This window comes from Bos grunniens, chromosome 1 (assembly GCF_055505025.1).
Source record: "Bos grunniens cultivar Pamir isolate PY7600 chromosome 1, Bosgru_T2T1.0, whole genome shotgun sequence".
In the NCBI taxonomy this organism is placed as follows: domain Eukaryota; kingdom Metazoa; phylum Chordata; class Mammalia; order Artiodactyla; family Bovidae; genus Bos; species Bos grunniens.
Window position 1 is genome coordinate 150,650,389 of NC_141165.1, and position 20,983 is coordinate 150,671,371.

Below are 20,983 nucleotides of genomic sequence, written 5' to 3' on the forward strand. Positions count from 1 at the left end.
CTGAAGTGAATAAAGTCCAGCTCTTCTGTGCACAGGGAACTCCATCTTCATTCTGAATTTCTGTTCTGAAGCATTATAGATCTGGTTCCATGATGGAGTATTCACCTCAGGATTTTAACAGTTTGTATACTTTTTTTAGATAAATTACCTTAAAGTTATTAAAATATGGTAAAGCCACAGGAATTTGTTTCATTTAAAAAAATGACTTGGAAAGCAAAATATCAAGAGGTGACTTAAAATTTAAATTGTGTACTGAGCAGAGAGCAGAAGTTATTTCCAAATTGAGATGCAGGAAGCTTTAAAATGCCTGTTCATCCTTTATCAGCATTACAGAATGAATCAGCAATTTGCTCAGGTCAGTGAACCTTTGTTTTGAATTATAACAATGGTTTCTATTTCTAAGAACATAGAAAAATTCAGGTATAAGATAGGAATCTAAATTTGGAGTTAATAAATTCACAGAAATTTAGGCCCGGAAGACTCTGTGGGGATGTTATAGCTTACTGTTTATGTTTGAAAAATGTCAGAAGGTGACTGAGTGTGCCATTCTTGGCTAATTTAGTCATTCCTTAGTTAATGTCACTTGGTAAAAATAGATTACTGACCACCTAGATGGTTTTCAGAATGAGGAAAGTTGAATTTGAATTTCAGAATAACTTTATGTAGGGCTCCACGCTAGTGAGGCCAGGGTCCGGGTAATTGTATTTCTGACTCTGGAAAAGCTATCCAAGGACTTTTCTCTGAGTACTTGGCTCAGCGCATTGTTCCTCTGTGTGTTGGAGTGGCTGACTGTGCTGTGTCTGGAAGATGAAGTTAGACGATCTGCATTTTGGGTTTATACTAAAAATGCCGTCATTCATTCAGAAGCAGGTACCTGCATTGGGCCAGGTACTCTGTTACAAGCTTGAGCTGTGACAGAGAACAGGTCAGGCAAGGTGTTGACATTGAAGCTGAGACCTAACAGGTGAGGAGTTGGCCAGCTGAAGAGTAGAAGTCCAGGGGGTGGGGACAGTATGTGCAGAGGTCCTGAGGCTGGAAGGAGCTTGGTGCCTGTGGAGTGGGAAGGAAGGATGGTCAGGCTGGAGAACAGCGAGAGAGGGAGACGAAGGCTTTGAGGCAAGGCTGGATTAATGGGCAACCCGACCATGTAGGTCTGGAGGACATGCTAAGGATTTAGAATTGATCATAAGGAATTTGGAAGACATTGTGGGGTTTTTAGCAAGGGAGCTGTAACTTTGATGGAGGGGAATAAATTGGAGGGGATCATGAGGGGATTCGGGGGACTGAGGCTTTTGTTATTTTTATTATTATCATCGTTAACAGCTGCTAATATTTAAAATTTGTTGGCTTTGGGCCAGACACTGTGCTCAACCCTTTACCCTAATCGTCTTCATGTAAACCTCACAACAACCCTCACTAGGTGCTGTTGTTAATCTTGTTTGAAACCGAGACCCAACCCAGCAAGGCTAAGCAGGTTGCCAGGGCCACATAGCCAGTAAGGGGCAGGGCTGAGATCTGAACCCAGGTGCTGTATGATTCTAGACCCTATTCTGATAGCCAGTGGTCTTATGTTTTCAGTGTGTGAGGTCATGGTCCATTATTGGTTCTTAAAATTTGAGTGGATCACAACTGGATTTTTTTTTCTAATAGAGTAGAAATTAGACTATGTTGCACTAGTAAGGATAAACTATTGCTCTGTGAACATTTGTGTCACTTTTTATTTTACATAATTATATTTGTACATGTGTGAGCTTGTGAGGCCTTGCAAGAGGATAAACAGCATTTGTCTAGGCAAGAGCCAGTGTGGCTTGGACTGGAGTTGTGGCAGGACAGATGGACACAGGTGGGTCTTAGCTGCAAGGGACAGAGGCACCAGGGCTTGGGAGGAGACTGGACCCCAGGGCCGAGCGTGGGAGGTCTCAGGGACGAGGCCCAGGTTTCTGGGAGGAGTCAGGTCAGTCCACTTAAAGGGAGACCTGACCCTTTTAAGAGGCATCATCCCAGGTGGCTGTTTGACTCCCTGATTTTCTAGCTTCTCTCAGCTGCAGCTGTTGGAACTTGGTGTTGGCATACGGCCCAAAGCTGTAAGCTGGGCATGAATTTATGAGGTAGCCTGTCAGCCAGAACTGCCTGAACAAGGGGACTGAGCCAAAAATAAACTCTCTCTTGAGGCGAGTAGTGAACAGACTAGTTGGAGCAACATGTAATGGTTGGATTACATGTGGGCTGACAGCAGCTCTGTGGGGATTGGGCCTCGCTTGTTTTAGGTCAAAGTCCCTCTCCGTTTATTCTGTGTTTGTCAGTGTCTTTCAGTATAGTGTTTTTTTTTTTTTTTTTTAATTCAGGTAAAATTGGTATATAAACATTATATACCAATTGTATATATATAACCTTCAGGTGTTCACCATTACAATTCCACATCTGTATACATTACAAAGTAATAACCACCAAATGTTACCATTCATCACCATACATACAGTTGACGCCTTTCATCTATTTTACTCATCCTGAACCCTGTTCCCTTCTAGTAAGTAAAAGTGAAAGTGTTAGTTGCTCAGTGGCGTTTGATTCTTTGTGACCGCATGCCCTGCAGCCCGCCTGGCTCCTCTGTTCATGGAATTCTCCAGGCAAGAATACAGGAATGAGTTGCCATTTCCTTCTCCAGAGGATCTTCCTGACCCCAGGGATTGAACCCGGGTCTCCTGCGCTGCAGGCTGATTCTTTACCGTCTGAGCCACCAGAGAAGCCCATTCCCCTCTAGTAACCAGCAGTCTAGTCTCTGTGTATATGAATTTTATTTTGTTTTGTTTGTTTTCTTTAGACTTCATATATGAGTGAGGATCACACAATAGTTATCTTTCTCCATCTGACTTATTTCACTTAACGTTATACTGTCAAAATTGGAAGATTTCATTTTTTTATGGCTGAGTAGTGTAAATGTACATCATATCTTTATCCATTCATCCGTTGATAGGCATTTATGTTATTTTCACATCTTGGCTATGATAAATAATGCTTCATTGAACATGAGGGTGTGTATGTTTTATAGTTGGTGTTTTCATATTCTTTGGATTAATACCCTGAAGTGGAATGGTTGGATTATACAGTAGTTCTGGTCTTCATTATTTTGAGGAATTTCCCCAGTTTTCCATGGTGGCCTCACAGAATATGAGGGTAGGATTTATGTAGTTTTATATCATCATCAGGGCAGATGATAGGACAGAATAAGAAGGCTGGGGACTTGTCCAGGGCCACTGCAAGGCGCACGGTCACTGTTGAATCCGGCTTGGCTGGGGAGGTGGACAGTCTTGGATAAAGTGGAAGGCAGTGGTCCCTGCAGTACCACACACACCAGATACACAGTTTCATTGAATGATAGCTCCTCCCACTACTCTTAACAGTTCCTTATATTGATAACTGAAATACCAAGACCAGTTGCGAAAGGGCATTTACTACCCTTTCAACGTGGGCACAACCCGAAAGTCAAGTTAGTCCTTGGACGTGGTTTTTGAATTGCCATGATTTCATGCGGTATGCTGAATCAGTAAATAAATGATAGGTTGTGATCCTTGACCTTGGGAAAAGTTTAACCACATAGTGAGAGATTTTGTTTTCATTGACTGTTTCTGAGGAACTTAATATTTCAGCTATAATGAGCACCTTAAAAATGAACACATAAGTAGAATAGAACTCATAGATGCATGTCTTGTGTGGTTACTGAGACATCGTGTCTTTGAGGTAGAATTCACCTATGACTGGGGCTTCCCAGGTGGCGCTGGTGGTAAAGAACCCGCCTGCCAATGCAGGAGATGTAAGAGACGCTGGTTTGATCCCTGGGTTGGGAAGATCCCCTGGAGGAAGAAACGGCAACCTACTCCAGTATTCTTGCTTGGAGAATCCCATGGACAGAGGAGCCTGACGGGCTACAGTCCATAGGATCGCAGAGACTGGGACACAACTTTGGGCCTAGTCTGTCTGGATTTAGTAGTTTTTATTTCTCCTTTCATTTTTGTTTGGCCTATAGCAACTGTGAAAACAGTCATGTTTATTCAGTCATGTAACATTTGAGGACCTTCATGTTTTGGGACATGAGTAAGGTTCAGAAGAGGAGCTTGTGGTCCCTGGGTCAGGAAGGTCCCTTGGAGCAGGAAATTGCAGCCCACTCCAGTATTCTTGCCTAGGAAATTGCATGGACAGAAGAGCCAGGTGGGCTCCAGTGCCTGGGTCAGATAGTCAGACACAATGTAGCAACTAAACTGTCCTTTTTTTTTGGGGGGGTGGGGCTGGGTCAGTTCAGTTGCTCAGTCCTGTCCCACTTTTTGCAACCCAATGGACTATAGCCCACCAGGCTCCTCTGTCTATGGAATTCTCCAGGCAAGAATACTGGAGTGGGTTGCCATTCCCTTCTCCAGGGGACCTTCCTGACCCAGAGATGGAACCCAGGTCTCCTGCACCGCAGGCAGATGCTTTACCGACTGAGCCACCAGGGAGGCCCGTAGTTGTTCGTGTGTGTGTTGGGTATATATACGCTCAAAAGCTGTTTGGAGGCTACTCTGTATTAGTATGGGCCTCCCAGGTGGCACTAGTGGGAAAGAACCCGCCTGCCAATGCAGGAGACGTAAGAGACATGGGTTCAATCCCTGGGTTGGGAAGATCCCCTGGAAAAGGGCATGGCAACCCACTCCAGTATTCTTGCCTGGAGAATCCCGTGGACAGAGAAGTCTGGTGAGTTACAGTCCATAGGGTCGCAAGGAGATGGACATGACTGAAGCAGTTTAGCAGGCAGGCATGCTCATATGTTAGTATGTGTTTTTAAAAACATACATTTTTGATAATCTTCCCTTTTGTTTTAGCATTTTGAGAAAACCAAGAGTTCCTCTGTGTGGTGAACCGTGTTGTTAATGATGGAGTAGTCCTATTTGTTATCTACATTTTATAGTGTTAAGTAAGACTTGTTATGTAAAAAGATTAATTACTAAGACTTGGCCTGGCAGACCTGAGTCTTTAAATCAAGGAAATCCTGCTCCTCTTCGTGTTGGGAGGAGCTTTGCCTTTTGTAGAATGCATCCCTTGTTCTGGAGCGCCACGCCCTCCTGCCTGCCGTCAAGTGTTGGGAAATGGGGGACGCAGAGCATGTGAAGTGCTGTCTGCCTGTTCCACCATTTAGCCCAGCCCAGAGTGGGACCTCTGGTGACCTACACGCACCCATTAATGTCTTAAAGCAACAGATTGGGATGCCCCCCAGAAACTTCTCAGCCTTCCCGGTTTGCTCATTGGAGCTGTTTTCTTTGTATTAAATGCCTCATTTCAGAGCCATAAAATCCTTGCTTCAAAAGGTCTTCCCCCCCTTCACCCCAAGAATATGTTTCCTATTATTATAAAAATTGCTTATCAAAAATCTCTATTAAATGAAGTGAAGTGAATAAATGCTTCCAGGCTCTCAGGAGCCTTTTTTCTTTTAAAAGATTTATTATGTGTAACATAGGCAAATCCCACTCCAGTACTCTTGCCTGGAAAACCCCATGGACGGAGGAGCCTGGAGGGCCCCAGTCCATGAGGTTGCAGAGAGTCGGACTCGACTGAGCGATTAAACAGCAGCCACGTGTTGATGGGTACCTGCTGGGGCCGCCAGGACAGACCTCTTTCCCAAGCCGTTCCATGAGTGACCGCAGCCTGTGTCTCAGCAGGGTTGACGACCGTCAGAAGCATGCTCTCTCGGACCCTCCCGACGCCGCCCCGGACGCAGAATGTGGCTGGGTGAGAACGCAGTGTTCGCCTACGAGTCGTCGGTGCACGGCGCGCACGTGCTGCGCTGCCTGGACGAGCAGCGGCGGAAGGACGAGCTGTGCGACGTGACGGTGCTGGTGGAGGGCCGGCCCTTCCGCGCGCACCGCGCCGTGCTGGCCGCCTGCAGTGCCTACTTCCACGCCCGGCTCGCCGGCGCGGCCGGCCCTGAGCCGCGCATCACGCTGCCCGGAGAGGTGGGAGAGCTCGCCCCGCGTTCATGCAACAAACTAAGTCTCCCCTGGTTGATCCCGTTAGGGCAAAACCCCGTCTTCCCCGTCATCCCTTGCCCGTGCTTCTGCAGCCGCACATTTAACTTGCTTTGTAGACATCCTGGCATTTTCTCTGTCAACTGGTTTACTTTTTTTTTTTGGCCGCACCTCAAGGCAGGCGGAATCATAATTCCCCCACCAGAGATCGAACCTCTGTCGCCGGCAGTGGAAGTGCAGAGTCTTACTTAACCCCTGGACTGCCAGGGAAGTCTCTGAAATGATTAACTTTGGATGTTAGTGTCTGTTGGGCTGTTGAATAGCTTGACCCTCTGTTACGTTTTAATGAAATGCCTCACCAGTGGATACGGGCATTCAGAGAGGTCGCACACCTGGGCGGGACTCCCCCTTTGGACCTTTTCCTGTGATGGACATCTGTGACAGGGATTAGGGTCCTCCCAAGCCTGAATTTGGCTATGACCGACCTGCCCTCATGGACGGGGCTGAAAGGGAATTACTGGGGACAGCCTCCCTGTGCTGCTCAGTTTTATTGTTTTAACTATGAGTCCGAGTTGCCAGATCTATTCGTTTTTCAAGCCGGATGTTTTAGAATTTGGAGGAAACCTAAAAGATTATGCATTCCAGCCTCCTCATTTTGTCCACACGTGGCTGTTAGGTACTCCAGAAGGGTTTTCTCCCTTTCTTCTTTCTTGAGATTGAGACGGTGCTTGGGTAGAAGAAAGATGATTTTGTGTCATATTTATAGAGCCTTGTTCTTACACACCTTTCCCCCCAAGCCTATTATGGAGCTCACACACCTAGACACTTAGGTTCTTGTTACCATCCTACCTCTAAGAGACGACTCTTAGGGCAGGAGTGCTGGGTACACTGGCAGTTTTAACAGTTTGTTTGGCTTCATTAGTGACTACAACTAGAAGAGTGCTGAGCCTTGTGCATTGGGACACACATATTGTTCATTGTTAAGTTGTATCTGACAATTTGTGACCCCATGGACTGCAGCAGGGCAGGCTTCCGGGTCCTTCACTGTCTCCCAGAGTTTGCTTAAACTCAAATGTCCATTGAGTTGGTGATGCCATCCAGCCATCTCATCCTCTGTCATCCCCTTCTCCTCCTGCCTTCAGTCTTTCCCAGCATCAGGGTCTTTTCCAATAAGTCAGTTCTTCACATCAGGTAGCCAAAGTACTAGAGTTTAAGCTTCAACATCAGTCCTTCCAATGAATATTCAGGACTGATTTCCTTTAGGATGGACAGGTTTGCTCTTCTTGCAGTCCAAGGCACTCTCAAGAGTCTTCTCCAGCACACGTTAGAAGTTGTTAAAAGGAATTTGGACAAAGTATGTAGAACCTGTCTGTGTACAACAGGTTTGTGTGGGCTGTTCTGTGATGACACTGAGTCTACAGTTCAGCTTATTGCTGGCCATGCATACATACATCCATGAAATGGTAGCTACAGGTTGTCAGTTCTGTGGCAGAAGTTGGAGCAAATAATATAATACCAAGGCAGTGGCAAGAAGGGCCAACTATTGGTCAGCCGTTGTTCTTTAACAAGTAGCAACACATATCCTAATCGAGATATCCTCATTATGATCTGTAGTTTCAAATTACTTAAAAAGACTTTCCAAGCAGAAAAAAATTTGATTCCTGTATATGGAAGGAAAGGTATCTGCATGCACGTGTGTATGTATGCATTCATTCATTCTAATTTGAATATAAGATACACATTTTCAGATATTTGAAGTGTCTCATCATAATGACAGATTGAAAAGATCCTTGTGTAGCTGTCTTTAAAGCCTCTTGATTATTTTATTTAAAAATTCCCAGTTGAAACATTTATTGAGATCATTGTAAATTCACATGCAGCTGTAAGACATAAGGCAGAGAGCCCCTTTGCTGCACTCTGCTCAGTTTCTTCCAATGGTAGAGTGTTTTTGCGAAATTGTGTATCACAACCAGGATTTTGACAGTAATGCAATTCACCCGTCTCAGGCTTTCCTGGTTTTACTTGCACTAAATTGAGTATGCTGTGAAATTCTCTACAGTTTCATTTTCTGGATGGGTCCATGTATCCATTGCCACGGTAAGGAAACTGAACAGTTTCAGCACCCACCCGAGAATCCCTTGTGTTGCCCTTTTATAATCCCACTCACTCCCTTCCTGGTTTCCATCCATACTCCCTCACCCCTCCCTCCATTCCTAATCCCTGACAACCACTAATCTGTCCTCCTTTCTTAAAGTTTTGTCATCTGAAAAATGTCACATAAATGGAATCATTCAGTAGGTGACCTTTTGGGATTGGCCTTTTTCCTCTTCCCATAATTTCTCTGAGATTTACCCAAGTCTTAGGCATCCTCAGTGTATTCTTTTTTATTGCTGAGCATTCCATACTGTGGGTGTACCGGTTTTTATTTAGCTGTACACCTATTGAAGGAAATCAGGCTAATTCCAATTTTGGGCTGTTACAAATAACATTGCAGTGAGCGCTTGTGCAAGATGAGTTTTCATTTTTCTGGCATAAAAGAATAGGAGTGCAGTTGCTGGGACATATGGTGGTTGCATGTTTATAAGAAACTGCCAAACTGGTTTGCAGAGCAGCTGCACCATTTTACGTTCCTACCAGCAATGTGTGAGTTTTCCCGTTTCTCCACATCTTCACCAGTATTTGATGTTGCTATTTTTATTTTATTTTTTTAGCTATTTAAAAGCTACTTAAGTATGCCCAGTTTAGCAGGTGTTTAAGAGGATCACAGAAAAATTACATCTTGATCACTCTTATTGGAATTCAGTGTTTTAAAATTAATTTTTGTATTTTGAGTCTAGAATGAAGCTTTCCATGCCCTCAGTAGGGGTCATCTCTCCCTCTCTCTGCAGAGGCAGGTTCAGTGTAAATGTACAGTTTTGAGCTTAAAGGTTTTATTAGCTAGAGTCCTTGAATTCTTTGCTGAGACTGTACTAGGCACAAGTTTTAGGTCTTCACGTAGATCACTTTGTAAATCTGAATCTTTAAAAATTTTATTAGAAACTCTAAGATAATTGATAGGTAGCCATTTACTGTCCACCATGGTTAGGAATACTTTCATTGCTTTAGCTATACTGTTCTCCAGCATTGAATATTCCACTTTAGTAGTTGATCACGGTTGAGGAGTTGTTTGGAATATGGTAACCACGCAGATCTAGGATGGCAGCAGACCCCAGCACTCGAAACAGGGTGTTGAACGTTTATCCATGTTGCTTTATTCCATAGATGCCTTCTTTCCACTAATGCAGAAAGTTGTGGTAATGTTTATATCTTTATCTCATATGAGTAAATCATACTCCACGGATCATCATGAGTGGATATCTATAAAGTGGAGGGTGTGGTCCCAGTGAACAGGATGTGAGAAGCAAGCTTTGCTAGATTCCCTTAGCTTTACATTTCTGAGAGGAATATTTTTTTCTCACCAAATTAAAATCCCTGTTTTATAAGTATCACTAAGAGGTTTTCATCTTGCCACCCTGCTACTTCTCTCGTCCTTATCTGCTAGACAGCTTTTTATGTGATGTGTTTGTTTTTGTTTTGTATATTAACAGGTGACAGTTAAAGGATTTGAACCTTTAATTCAGTTTGCCTACACTGCTAAACTGATACTCAGTAAGGACAATGTGGATGAGGTGTACAAGTGTGTGGAATTTTTAGGCGTACCTGATATTGAGGAATCCTGCTTTCAGTTTCTCAAATACAAGTTTCTGGACTCCACTGCAGACCAGCAGGAATGCCCCAGAAAAAAATGCTTCTCCTCGCCTTGCCAGAAACCAGATTTTAAGTTTTCTCTTTTGGACCAGAAGGATTTAGAAATTGATGAGGTGGAGGAATTTCTGGACAACAAAAATGTCCAAACCCCTCACTGTAAACTGCGTAGGTATCAAGGCAGTGCAAAAGCGACTCCTCCTCTGCAGGACAGTGCCAGCCAAACATGTGAATCCATGTGCTTAGAAAAGGATGTTGCCCTGGCTCTGCCGTCTTTATGCCCCAAATACCGAAAATTCCAGAAAGCGTTTGGAACTGACAGAGTCCGAACTGTGGAGTCCAGCGTCAAAGACATTCAGGCTGCTTCTGTTCAGCCTCACGAGCCGTCGGAAAATGAGTGTCTAGGAGGAATCCAGGACTGTGCAGACTTGCAGGTGATTTTAAAATGTGAAGAAAGAAAGTCAGCGATGGAACATGAAGAAGCCAAGAAGAAAGATCCCGCTTCCCAGGGCTCATCTGGAAAAACAGAAACAACTCCCTGCCCCCCCAATTCTGCAGACCCCCACGGGTTCTACTCTCTGTCTGTCTTACACACGTACGACCAGTACGGTGACTTGAATTTTGCTGGCACGCAGAACACGACAGTGTTAACGGAAAAGCCTTCGTCGGGTTCCGATGTGCGAGAAGAGAAGGCTTTCGGTGAGAGTCCAGATGTGAAATCAGACTCCGTCCCCAGGAAGGAGAGTGGCCTTGCTGCAAGTGATCTGAGCAGCGTGGAGCGAGAGGTGGCAGAGCACCTCGCGAAGGGCTTCTGGAGTGACATCTGCAACACGGACGCTCCCTGCCAAATGCAGTTGTCACCTGCCGTGGCCAAAGACGGCCCAGAGCAGAACTACCCCCAGAAGCGGTCTGAGTGTCCCTGGTTAGGCATCAGGATCAGCGAGAGCCCTGAACCGGGCCAGAGGACTTTCACGACCTTGAGTTCTGTCAGTTGCCCTTTTATAAGCACTCTGAGTCCCGAGGGCTGTTCCAGCAGCCTGGAAATCGGAACTGATGACTATGCTTCAGAGCCCCAGCAGGAGCCTTGTCCCTACGCTTGTGTGATCAGCTTGGGAGACGACTCGGAGACGGATACCGAAGGGGACAGTGAGCCCTGTTCAGCCAGAGAACAAGAGTGTGAGGTGAGCAGAAAAGGAGTGTGTGCTCAAGTCATTGACCACCGTTAACTGGGCTGACTGTGTCTGCTCCTGTTGGGAATGTGATCTGGCTCAGGGAGGGAGGAGGAAACCCATACTCAGTTAATTATACCACGGTATGATACATACCAGGAGTGGGTGATGAAGTTGGAAGGACTGCTGTGTTCCTTTATTTCAAGTAGGTGTATTTTGTTCTGTTAAGCAGGGAGTGGATTCCCACACTGGCCATGTAACTGTTTAAATCAAGTGCCAGGTCCCGAGAGGAAAAAGAATAATGATTCTCTAATCATTTGATGATTAACTCCTGGTTAAATACAGCATATATTCAGTCTTATTCACTGCCACAAGGACGTCTAGACGTGGGACTTAGTCACTTAGCAATGACTTAGCAATGACCAGTTGCAGGAATGTGGCTTCCGGTCCAGAGTTTTCTTTATACTGGTTTCTCATAGCTATAAAATTTTTTCTTAGTTTTCCTTAGTCATTTCATCTATTAATTTAAAGAATGTCTTAATAATTTAGTATGAACTACATGTATCCAGTTTGTTATTAATCACACTAATCTTGATCTGTGTACTTTGTGTATAAATGTTGGTATTTGATAGATGCTTTTTTGTAAAACTTGACTATAGTTCCAGTAATAATAAAGGTTCGTTAGTTCTTTATCATACTCTTTGGTTTTATACCTGTTAAAACAGGTATAAAATAGTTTGAAACAATGAAGAGGTTTTTTTTCCCCCTTGGCTTTGGAAGGAAGTGTTTCATTATTTAAGAAGTAATATGTAAGCATGAAGTTATATATATTGATTTTTGTATGACATTTGTAAATGCAGTGCTTGAAACTATGACAGTCTTTAAATGAAACATTTAAGAAATTTTAGAATATTTTATGTAACTAATTTCTGTAACCTTGAAAGACTAAGTAGAAACTGACAAATGTTTCATTTCTTTTTGATAATTAAACTTTCCCACAGTATTATTTTTTAAAGATTATCTTATTATTATTTGAAATTTAAATATGTTGAAAATGACTAAAATATTCATAAGGTTTTTCTAACCATTTCTGCATTGGCAAGTAAAATGAGTTATGTGAAACTGCCATTTTTCTGACAGAAAAATAAATTTTCAGAAATGCTTTAGAAATTATTGGTGTTGTTATACACAATATTAAGTCGGTGCTACACAGTAATAGAAGTCAAAGAACAAAACAGAATTTTTTTGGTTTGGGTAAAAATACATTTAAAACACTTTAGAAAACGCCTTAAAGATCTCTATGGGGTATTGACATGCCCTAGTAAAATAATTTAAATTCTGTTTTTTCACCGTAAGTACATTAATATTTGTGTTTATGATGTTTGATTTGCGAAAAAAATCTGCTTCTCAATTTCTCTTCTAAACCCTCTTGAAAATAGAACAGAAATAATGAAGGAAAAAAAAAGAATGTATAGAGATTGGAGATGATAGAGGGTTTTTTTTTAAGTCTAAATAAAGTTCCCTGGAAAACATAGATGCATATTTTCCTCTTCCTAGATTTAAGTAAAACCAAAAAATGCAGCAATAATTGCTAATGTTTATTTCACCTTCTAGGTAAAATTGCCATTTAATGCACAACGAATAATTTCACTCTCTCGAAATGATTTTCAATCTTTGTTGAAAATGCACAAACTGACTCCAGAACAGCTGGATTGCATCCATGATATTCGGAGAAGAAGTAAAAACAGAATTGCTGCACAGCGCTGTCGCAAGAGGAAGCTTGACTGTATACAGAATCTTGAATCAGAAATTGAGAAGCTGGTGAGTCTAGAAGTTTCTTCTTATTCTAATTCCAACAGTTCATTCTGTCTTTCTTTTTTATAAGGAAATAGCTGTTTCAATTCCTAAGTCAGATATAATGTTCAATTATTTTAAAATTTGCCAATTAATATTAAAAAAATAAACTATGTGACATTTTCAGAAAAATAAGGAGATGAAAAGCAATGAGGATTTTCATAATTTTACCTAAGCAAGTATTTTGTGTATATAGTGGGATACTGTCATATGTAAGTTGAACTATTTCTATGTGTCTTTGTAAAAAGTGATTTATAGATTAAAGATAATTTCACTATCTAATTCTGGTGGTTGAGTAAAAATGAAAGAAATGATAAAACACTTTAATCTCTTTGTGTTGTGCTTGGTGTCTGTAAATATGTTTCAGTTGTTGGTTTTAATGAACCAGTAACTTGTTTTGGTTGATAGCAAAGTGAACCAGCCAACTTGAATCTTTCATCTAAGGGAAAAATTCATGTGCTAATATAAATAGAAAATTTTAATACCTAATGAGATCCTCAGGGATAAGAATGCCTACTTTGTTACATCTTATTTTTTATTCCGACATCAAAACACAAATTAACTAAAAAATGGATTAATTTTCACCAGTGTTTTCTTTGTACGGTAGTGGTTGGTACTAACAGAAGGAAGCGTTGTGTGAAGAAAGATAATAGTGCAGGCCAGCTAGAGCTAAAACCCTGGTCAGAGACGAGAGCAGAGACAGTGTCTAGATGCGGTAAAAATGGTCATTGACTGTTCTGTTTTCTGTGTGTGCACGTTGTCACTAAGTTGTGTCTGACTCTTTTCGACGCCCTAAAATGTAGCCCACCAGGTTCCTCTCTCCATGGCGTGCTCTAGGCAAGAATACCGGAGTGGGTTGCCATGCCCTGCTCCAGGGGATCTTCCCCACCCAGGGGTCGAACCCACATCTCCTGCAGCTCCTGCATTGCAGGTAGATTCTTTCTGTCTGAGTTATCAGGGAAGCCCCTGTAACTCTGGGTAGGCTATGTCATATCTTTGTCCGTCAGTTTTCTCCTCTGTAAGATGGGATAATACCATTTCTTACTTTACAGAACTGAGTATTCATTTATGAAGATTATTGTTGTTTAGTCTCTAAGTCGTGTCCAGCTCTTTTGTGACCCCCATGGACTGTATGTAGCCTGCCAGGCTTCTCTGTCCATAGGATTCCCTAGGCAAAAACACTGGAAGTGCAGTGAAGTGAAGTGAAGTGTCTCAGTCGTGTCTGACTCTTTGCAACCCCATGGACTGTAGCCTGCCAGGCTCCTCCATCTGTGGGATTTTCCAGGCAAGAATACTGGAGTGGGTTGCCTTTCCTTCTCCAGTTTATGAAGATTAAATGAGCTAATACATCCAAGTCTTTAGAAAAATGCCTGGCACATAGTACTCAATAAATATTACTTTCTTCTTCTTATTGCTGTACTATTATTTATCAATTTTCAGTTTTCTCTCCCTTGATTGTTCCTTTCATAATGTCTCTGCCTACTCTGTAGACTCCGGGTTTGGACCTCACTGTTTATATTGCCTCTCATTATAGAAAGATTCCTTTCATGTCATTGGTGGAATAACTCTTGGTTAATTTTCAGTAGAAGGGAATATTTGGTTTTCCCATGGTTCTTAGGAAACTTTTGTAGTTGCTTCTAAGAGTAATAGCCTAGTAGACTGTGGATGGATCAGCACGTGAAAAAAAGTATTTTGATTACAAAACGAATAATGATTTGAAAATAGTATTTTTAAGGTGGGTCAGTGAGATGAAAACCATGTGTGAAGCATGCTTCTGCTCAGTTCAGTCGCTCAGTCATGTCTGGCTCTTTGTCTGACTCATGGACTGCAGCACTCCAGGCCTCCCTGTCCATTACCAACACCCGGAGCTTGCTCCAACTCAACGTACTTCGACTCGGTGATGCCATCCAGCCATCTCATCCTCTGTCGTCCCTTCTCCTCCCCCTTCAGTCTTTCCCAGCATCAGGGTCTTTTCCAGTGAGTCAGTTCTTCACGTCAGGTAGCCAGAGTATTAGAGCTTCAGCTTCAGTATCAGTCCTTCCAGTGAATAATCAGGGTTGATTTCCTTTAGGATGGACTGGTTTGATCTCCTTGCAGTCCAAGGAACTCTTAAGAGTCTTCTCCAACACCACAGTTCAAAAGCATCAATTCTTTGGCACTCAGCTTTCTTTATCGTCCAACTCTCACATCCATACGTGACTACTGGAAAAACTGTAGCTTTGACTAGATGGACCTTTGTCAGCAAAGTAATGTCTTTGCTTTTTAATACGCTGTCTAGGTTTGTAGCTTTTCTTCCAAGGAGTAAATGTCTTTTAAGCATGCTTCAGGTGGTCTTTATATGCTGGGCAAGCCAAAGGGAGATGTTAATTTGAATGTCCTGTTGGAATCTGTCAGTAACCTTTGAAGAAAAAAAAAGGTGGATATTTATTTGGTTGATAAATTGATGGTATTGACTTTTAATCTTAATTTAAAATTTGATAGTATGTTAAAGGTTAGGTATTAATTCAGTATTGCTTTTACTGTAAGAATTGAATATCTATAATTTACAAACAAAAATCATGACTTTCCTTTTGCCAATAAATAGAAGATCTTGAGCAAAGTTCAACAGTCATTCACCTTGTTAACGTGTTTGACTTACAAAGCTGTCATCTTTATAGGATTCTTCTCAAGGTCTATGTTTATTCTTTTCTGTAAGATGAAATCAGAAGTTAGACAATATGTGTCTCTGATACCATTGTGGTCTCAAACAAAGGTAACCTTGAAGTAAACTTTGCTTTTTAAAGAAAAATAATAAGTTGCTAAAGTGTAATTTCTCTTAGAAGAAATCAGATATTGATTGATATCATCTTATAAGTGATCAGAAATCACAGCATTCACAAAGTTCTGGAACTCGGGGTTGACATGATCACACATTGTTTCATTTCACTGCCCTCGTCCAGGATGATGGTGTAGGAGTCAAATGACCTCACCTGTCTTTGTGAAGGGGAAGTGTTAGTCGCTCAGTCATGTCCGACTGTATGCACTCCTGTGGCTTGTCTCCAGGCAAGAATACTGGAGTGGCTAGTAGCCTTTCCCTACTCCAGTGGATCTTCCCAACCCAGGGATCGAACCCAGAGCTCTCTGCATTGAAGGCATTCTGAGCCAGCAGGGAAGCCCAGTCTGTCTTTACTATTGTGAATTTGGTCGTGAAGATTATTGTATTAAAAACAACCCTTTTCTGGTCACAGTCTAACTACTGCTCTAGTCACATGGGCGCTGCCATCTCCACACCCTGCTGTGGGCCCTCTGGGGCCTTCCCGCTGCCACTCTGTGAGGCCCTTGAGCAGCGTGTCTTGAAATGTGACCTGTGTACAATTGGCATCAGAGTTACCCAGGAGTCCGCCTTCAAAATGCTCCCTCTGGAGCCCCATCCCAGACCTGTGGGAGGGGCCCAGGAACATGCATTCTGCAAGTTTCCAGTGTGAGTCTTTATTATGCACACTAAGTTTCTAGAACCTGCTGCACTAGAACACAGACGTCAGATGGAGGCTTTGGAGTCAAACAGCTGAAAACTCTGCCTGGCCCCTTGATGGCTTTGGAGAGGTCGTTGCCTCTCCAAAACCCAATCCCCTCATCAATGACAAGGAGATAAGAGTAGTATCTCCCTCAGGTCTGGTGCGAGGATGAGATTTAGCTAGAGATGGAAGGCTCTTTGTCCTGCCCCACACGTGTTCAGGGCTCAGTAAAAATTAGTAGTTATGTTTTCTGCGAGTATCTGCTTTTCATTCATATTAAATGTACTGGGTACCAGGGGAATCAAAGATCAGTGAGACATAGCCCTTGCCAATAAAATGCTTGGAGTCTCATAGGGAGCCCGCTTAATGTGTTTTCATTTGTTCTTGAGAATCATCTTCCTCCTCCCCATTCTAAGCTTGCAGGAAGTTAAACGAACAGTGCGGTAGACAACCACATACTTGCGGTGGATTCACCAGGCACTGACATTTGGCCATCTTTGCTTTCTGCCTCTTCCTGTGGGTCCTGGTCTCTGTCTCTCTGGCCAGGTCTGTGTCCCCTGCTCTGCTTGGTTGGTCTGTGGGTCTTTGTCCCTCTGTCCCTGTTAGCCAGTCTTGGATTCTTTGTAACTACAGTTGGGTGATCTTCTCGCTATACTCCCTGTCCGTCTTTATGGCTCTTGTTTTGTTTTCTGAATCATTTGAAACCTACCACATTATGACATTTCACCCCTAAATGCTTAAATATGAATCTTCTAAAATGACATTTTTTGATATCTTTATCAAATATATTTACCAATATCTTTGTCATACCTGAGAAAATCAATAAATCTTAGGTAACATATGTAGTTCCTATTCAAATTACCCTTATTGTCCCTAGGCATACTTTATATACATTTTTTCTTTGCAAAGTAGGAGCCAATTCTCACATGTTTTTAGTTTTGTCTTTAGTCTCTCAGTCTAGAACAAATCCTCCCCCTTCTCCCTCCATTTTTTTTAATTTAAAAAAATCTTTGTTTTCTAGGAGAGTCTAGTTGATTAACAGTGTTGTGTTAGTTTTAAGTATAGCAGTGAGTACATGTCAATCGCTTGCTCCCTCAGTTGTGTCTGACTCTTTTCGACCCCATGGACTAGAGCCGGCCAGGCTCCTCTGTGGGGATTCTCCAGGCAAGAATGCTGGAGTGGGCCACCGTTTCCTCCTCCAGGACATGTCACTATGGCTGAGTAATATTCTATTGTGTGTGTGTGTGTGTGTGTGTGTATATATATATATATATATATATATATATATATATGTAAGAACTGAGTCAAATGCATTCCTTTTTATGGTGAGTAATATTCCATTGTGTGTGTGTGTGTGTATATATATATATGTATATATATAAGAACTGAGTCAAATGCACTCCTTTTTATGGTGAGTAGTAGTCCATTGTGTTCCATTCCACAACTTCTTTTATCCATTCATCTGTGGATGGACATCTAGGTTACTTCCATGTCCTAGCTATTGTAAATAGTGCTGTGATGAACATTGGGGTACCTGTATCCTTTTCAGTTATGGTTCCCTCAGGGTATATGCCCAGTACTGCCCCCCTTCTATTTTTTAACGATAATAAGTTTTTTAAGAGTCTAGGCCAGCGTTCTCATGAAATGTCATACTTTTAATGTTTGTCTGATCATTTCCCCTTGGTTTTATGTAACTCCTTCCTTCGCTCTTTGTATTTCATGTAAACTGTGAAAGTGTGTGTTCCTAGATCGAGATTAAACATTCATACTGGGTCACCTGGGGAGACACCGTGTCAGGATGTTGTTCCACTTGAGTGCACGGGGGCAGATCATCTCCAAATTTTTTTTTTTTTTGCCTTTGTGATTGTTTTCTGTGGACTGTTAATTAGGCACTTTGTGAATATCTGGTTCCCCAACACTCCTTTGTCCTTTGGTTTTAAGCATGTGATGATGGCCTTTACAACGGGGACTGCAAAATCAGGATTTTTCCAGTTTTGTTATTCCACTTACATTTATTGGTATTCCTCTTTAAAAAGAACTTTCCTTCCCTCCTCTTTTTCCTCCGTCCGACCACATCCTTTTAGTATCACAGTGGACTCATGGATTAATCTTTTTCTAGTTTAATTTCTTAGAACTCATAATAGTTGTTGGTCTTCTTGATGTCAGTGTTTTCCCGGGCTTGCCGGGGAGAGCCAGCCTCCTCAGCCAGCTGGTGCGTGCTGTTGACACGATCCCGTTGGTGTGCCTGTGCCATTTACAGCAGTGTCTCATAGGTTTGCCTTGCATCTGTGTGCGTGCTCAGCCATGGTTGACTCTTTGCCACCCTGTGAACTGTGGCCCACCAGGCTCCTCTGTCCATGAGACTCTCCAGGCAAGAAGACTGGAGTGGGTTGCCATGCTGTCCTCCCGGGGCTCTTCCCGACCCAGGGATCAAACCCAAGTCTCCTGTGTCTCCTGCGCTGACAGGCGGATTCTTTACCACCTGGGTAAAGCCTTCTCTTTACCTGGGATTCTGAGCCACCTGGGAAGCCACCTCTTGTTTAGAGATGGGGAGCCACCCCTTTCTGTAAAAATCCCTAGTCTCTTATAGCAGGTATTAGACTCCAGAATGCATGCTTGCTGCTGGAGAGTTGCTCCTTCTGTGTGTGTGTGAAATATGTGTTCATTCAGGATATACATCATGCTTCAGTAAACAGGGGCTTTCCTGGTGGCTCAGATGGTAAAGCATCTTTCTACAATGCAGGAGACTGGGGTTTGATCCCTGGGTCAGAAGGATCCCCTGGAGAAGGAAATGGCAACCCACTCCAGTACTCTTGCCTGGAAAATCCCATGGACTGAGGAGCCTGGTAGGCTACAGTCCTTGGGGTTGCAAAGAGTTGGACACGACTAAGCGACTTCACTTTCACTTTCAGTAAATAGAAGTATGTACCTTGCAATAGAAAAATTTAGTGTTTCTTATTCAGTGCAACGTTTTTCAAAGTCTTAGATGGCCCTGAAATATTTAAAACCTGACTACCCATAGTTGGAGTCACCCGCAGTTTTGTAGGAAAACTTTATTTATTTATTTAGGAAAACTTTAATATAAAACCACAGCAGTACTTTTGTGTAAAGCAGGTTTCTTTTTTAACCTTTTAACTATTTTAGTCCCGAAAGAGCATCTATTTAAAGGTTGGCCATTGCAGATGGCTACTGTGAAGCAACCTGTCTAAATGTTAACTGGCAACATTTAACAGCTCTGGCTCCCCTGAAGTTGCCAAAGAGCAGAAGCCAGGAGATTTATCATAGATTTCACAAGAGAAATCTTTGACCCTCTGTCAACACTTATTTTCTCTTACGTTATAACCAGCTTGATGATTTGGTTTTCTAGCTCATACTAGATTAGGCGCAGTGCAGTGGTAGAATCGGAAGGATGAGGTGGCACAATGATAGAAAAAAAGACACGCTGTCCGCAGTGACCAGTGATGGCGGACATGGTGGCTGGGACTGGGAAAACCTGACCAAAACTTCATGGTAGGCTTTCTTACAGGGATAATCATTTAACATGAAAATAATAACAGTACCAATAGGGGTAATAATTGTGCTCAGTCGTGTCTGACTCTCTGTGTCTGCACAGATTGTAGCCCATCAGGCTCCTCTGCCCATGGGATTTTCCAGGCAAGAATACTGGAGTGGGTTGCCATTTCCTCCTCCAAGGGATTTCCTGACCCAAGGATTGAACCCGAGTCTGTTGATGTCTCCTGCATTGTCAGGCAGATTCTTGACCACTAGTGCCACCTGGGAAACCATGGTGGCTCAGTGGTAAAGAACCCACCTGCAGTGTAAGAGATGTGGCAGGAGCCTTGGGTTCAGTTCCTGAGTCAGGAAGATCCCCTGGACAAGGAAATAGCAACCCACTCCAGTGTGTCTAGTAAGTCCTGTGGAAAGCCCACAGGGTCGCAAAAGAGTTGGACACGATTTAGCAATAATAGTAATTAATAGCAATAATAGTAATTAATAAACACAATTCCCCTCCCCCTCCATTCTTCACATGTCAATCACTCACGTACTAGCTTTCTGACTCTGGGCATGTTAAAATCTGAACCCCATCTGTAAAATGTGTTTGATAGTCCTGAAATCAGCAGTCATCGTGAGGATTACATAGTTGAAATGGTATGTTTGGAAACATCTAGCACAGTGTCTGGCACAGCTAATGTCCAGTCGTGATTGGAATCTTTGGAGTTACGATCACTTCAGTTGTGCTTTTGTGGAGGTTGTATTTCATCCCCAGAGTCTGCAGGGGTTTATCTGCAGTCCACAGATCCAAAAAACTCTGAAAACTGTGCAAGTCTGTTGCAACTATTTTGGCCAAAAAACTGACACAAGGCTAGATCAGGGTACCCAGTTGTTATGTATCCTACTTTGTCTATTGATGCTTTCGTGTGTCTTATTTAGAAATGGGAAGGTGCCTGAGAGTGGGGTGCTGCTTCAGATGCTGCTGGAGGAATTATGTGTGCATGTATACTTTGTCTCTAGAATCTGAGTACTTCTGAACTCCAAGATATGTGTAGGCCTGTTAGGGATGAGGGCTTATGAGCCTCAGGATTGAGTATATTTTTGAATGGAATTGGCAGGAAAAATTCCCCATGACCTTACATGATGAGGAGGTGCCGTGGATATGAATGAATGCACACCCTAGCCATGTTGACGAGCTCATCAACACAGCTCACCGTACTCTCTTTCTCGCCTACAG

At 42.7% G+C, this 20,983-nt stretch overlaps 1 protein-coding gene across 5 annotated transcripts in view; it reads left to right on the forward strand.

The window, feature by feature from the left end:
- Window positions 1-20,983, forward strand: part of BACH1 (BTB domain and CNC homolog 1) — a 67,817-nt gene that overhangs the window by 20,610 nt on the left and 26,224 nt on the right. For 4 of the 5 annotated variants that reach the window (XR_015168127.1, XM_086412969.1, XM_086412946.1 and 1 more), the window contains exons 2-4: window positions 5,688-5,981; window positions 9,581-10,918; window positions 12,521-12,727. Coding sequence is in view for 4 of the 5 variants with exons in the window: in XM_086412969.1 (XP_086269095.1) it covers window positions 5,748-5,981; window positions 9,581-10,918; window positions 12,521-12,727 (1,779 nt within the window). In the remaining variant the exon portion in view is untranslated. Of the gene's footprint in view, window positions 1-5,684; window positions 5,982-9,580; window positions 10,919-12,520; window positions 12,728-20,983 lie in introns of all 5 variants that reach the window. The other variant, XM_086412955.1, reaches the window with a different exon arrangement.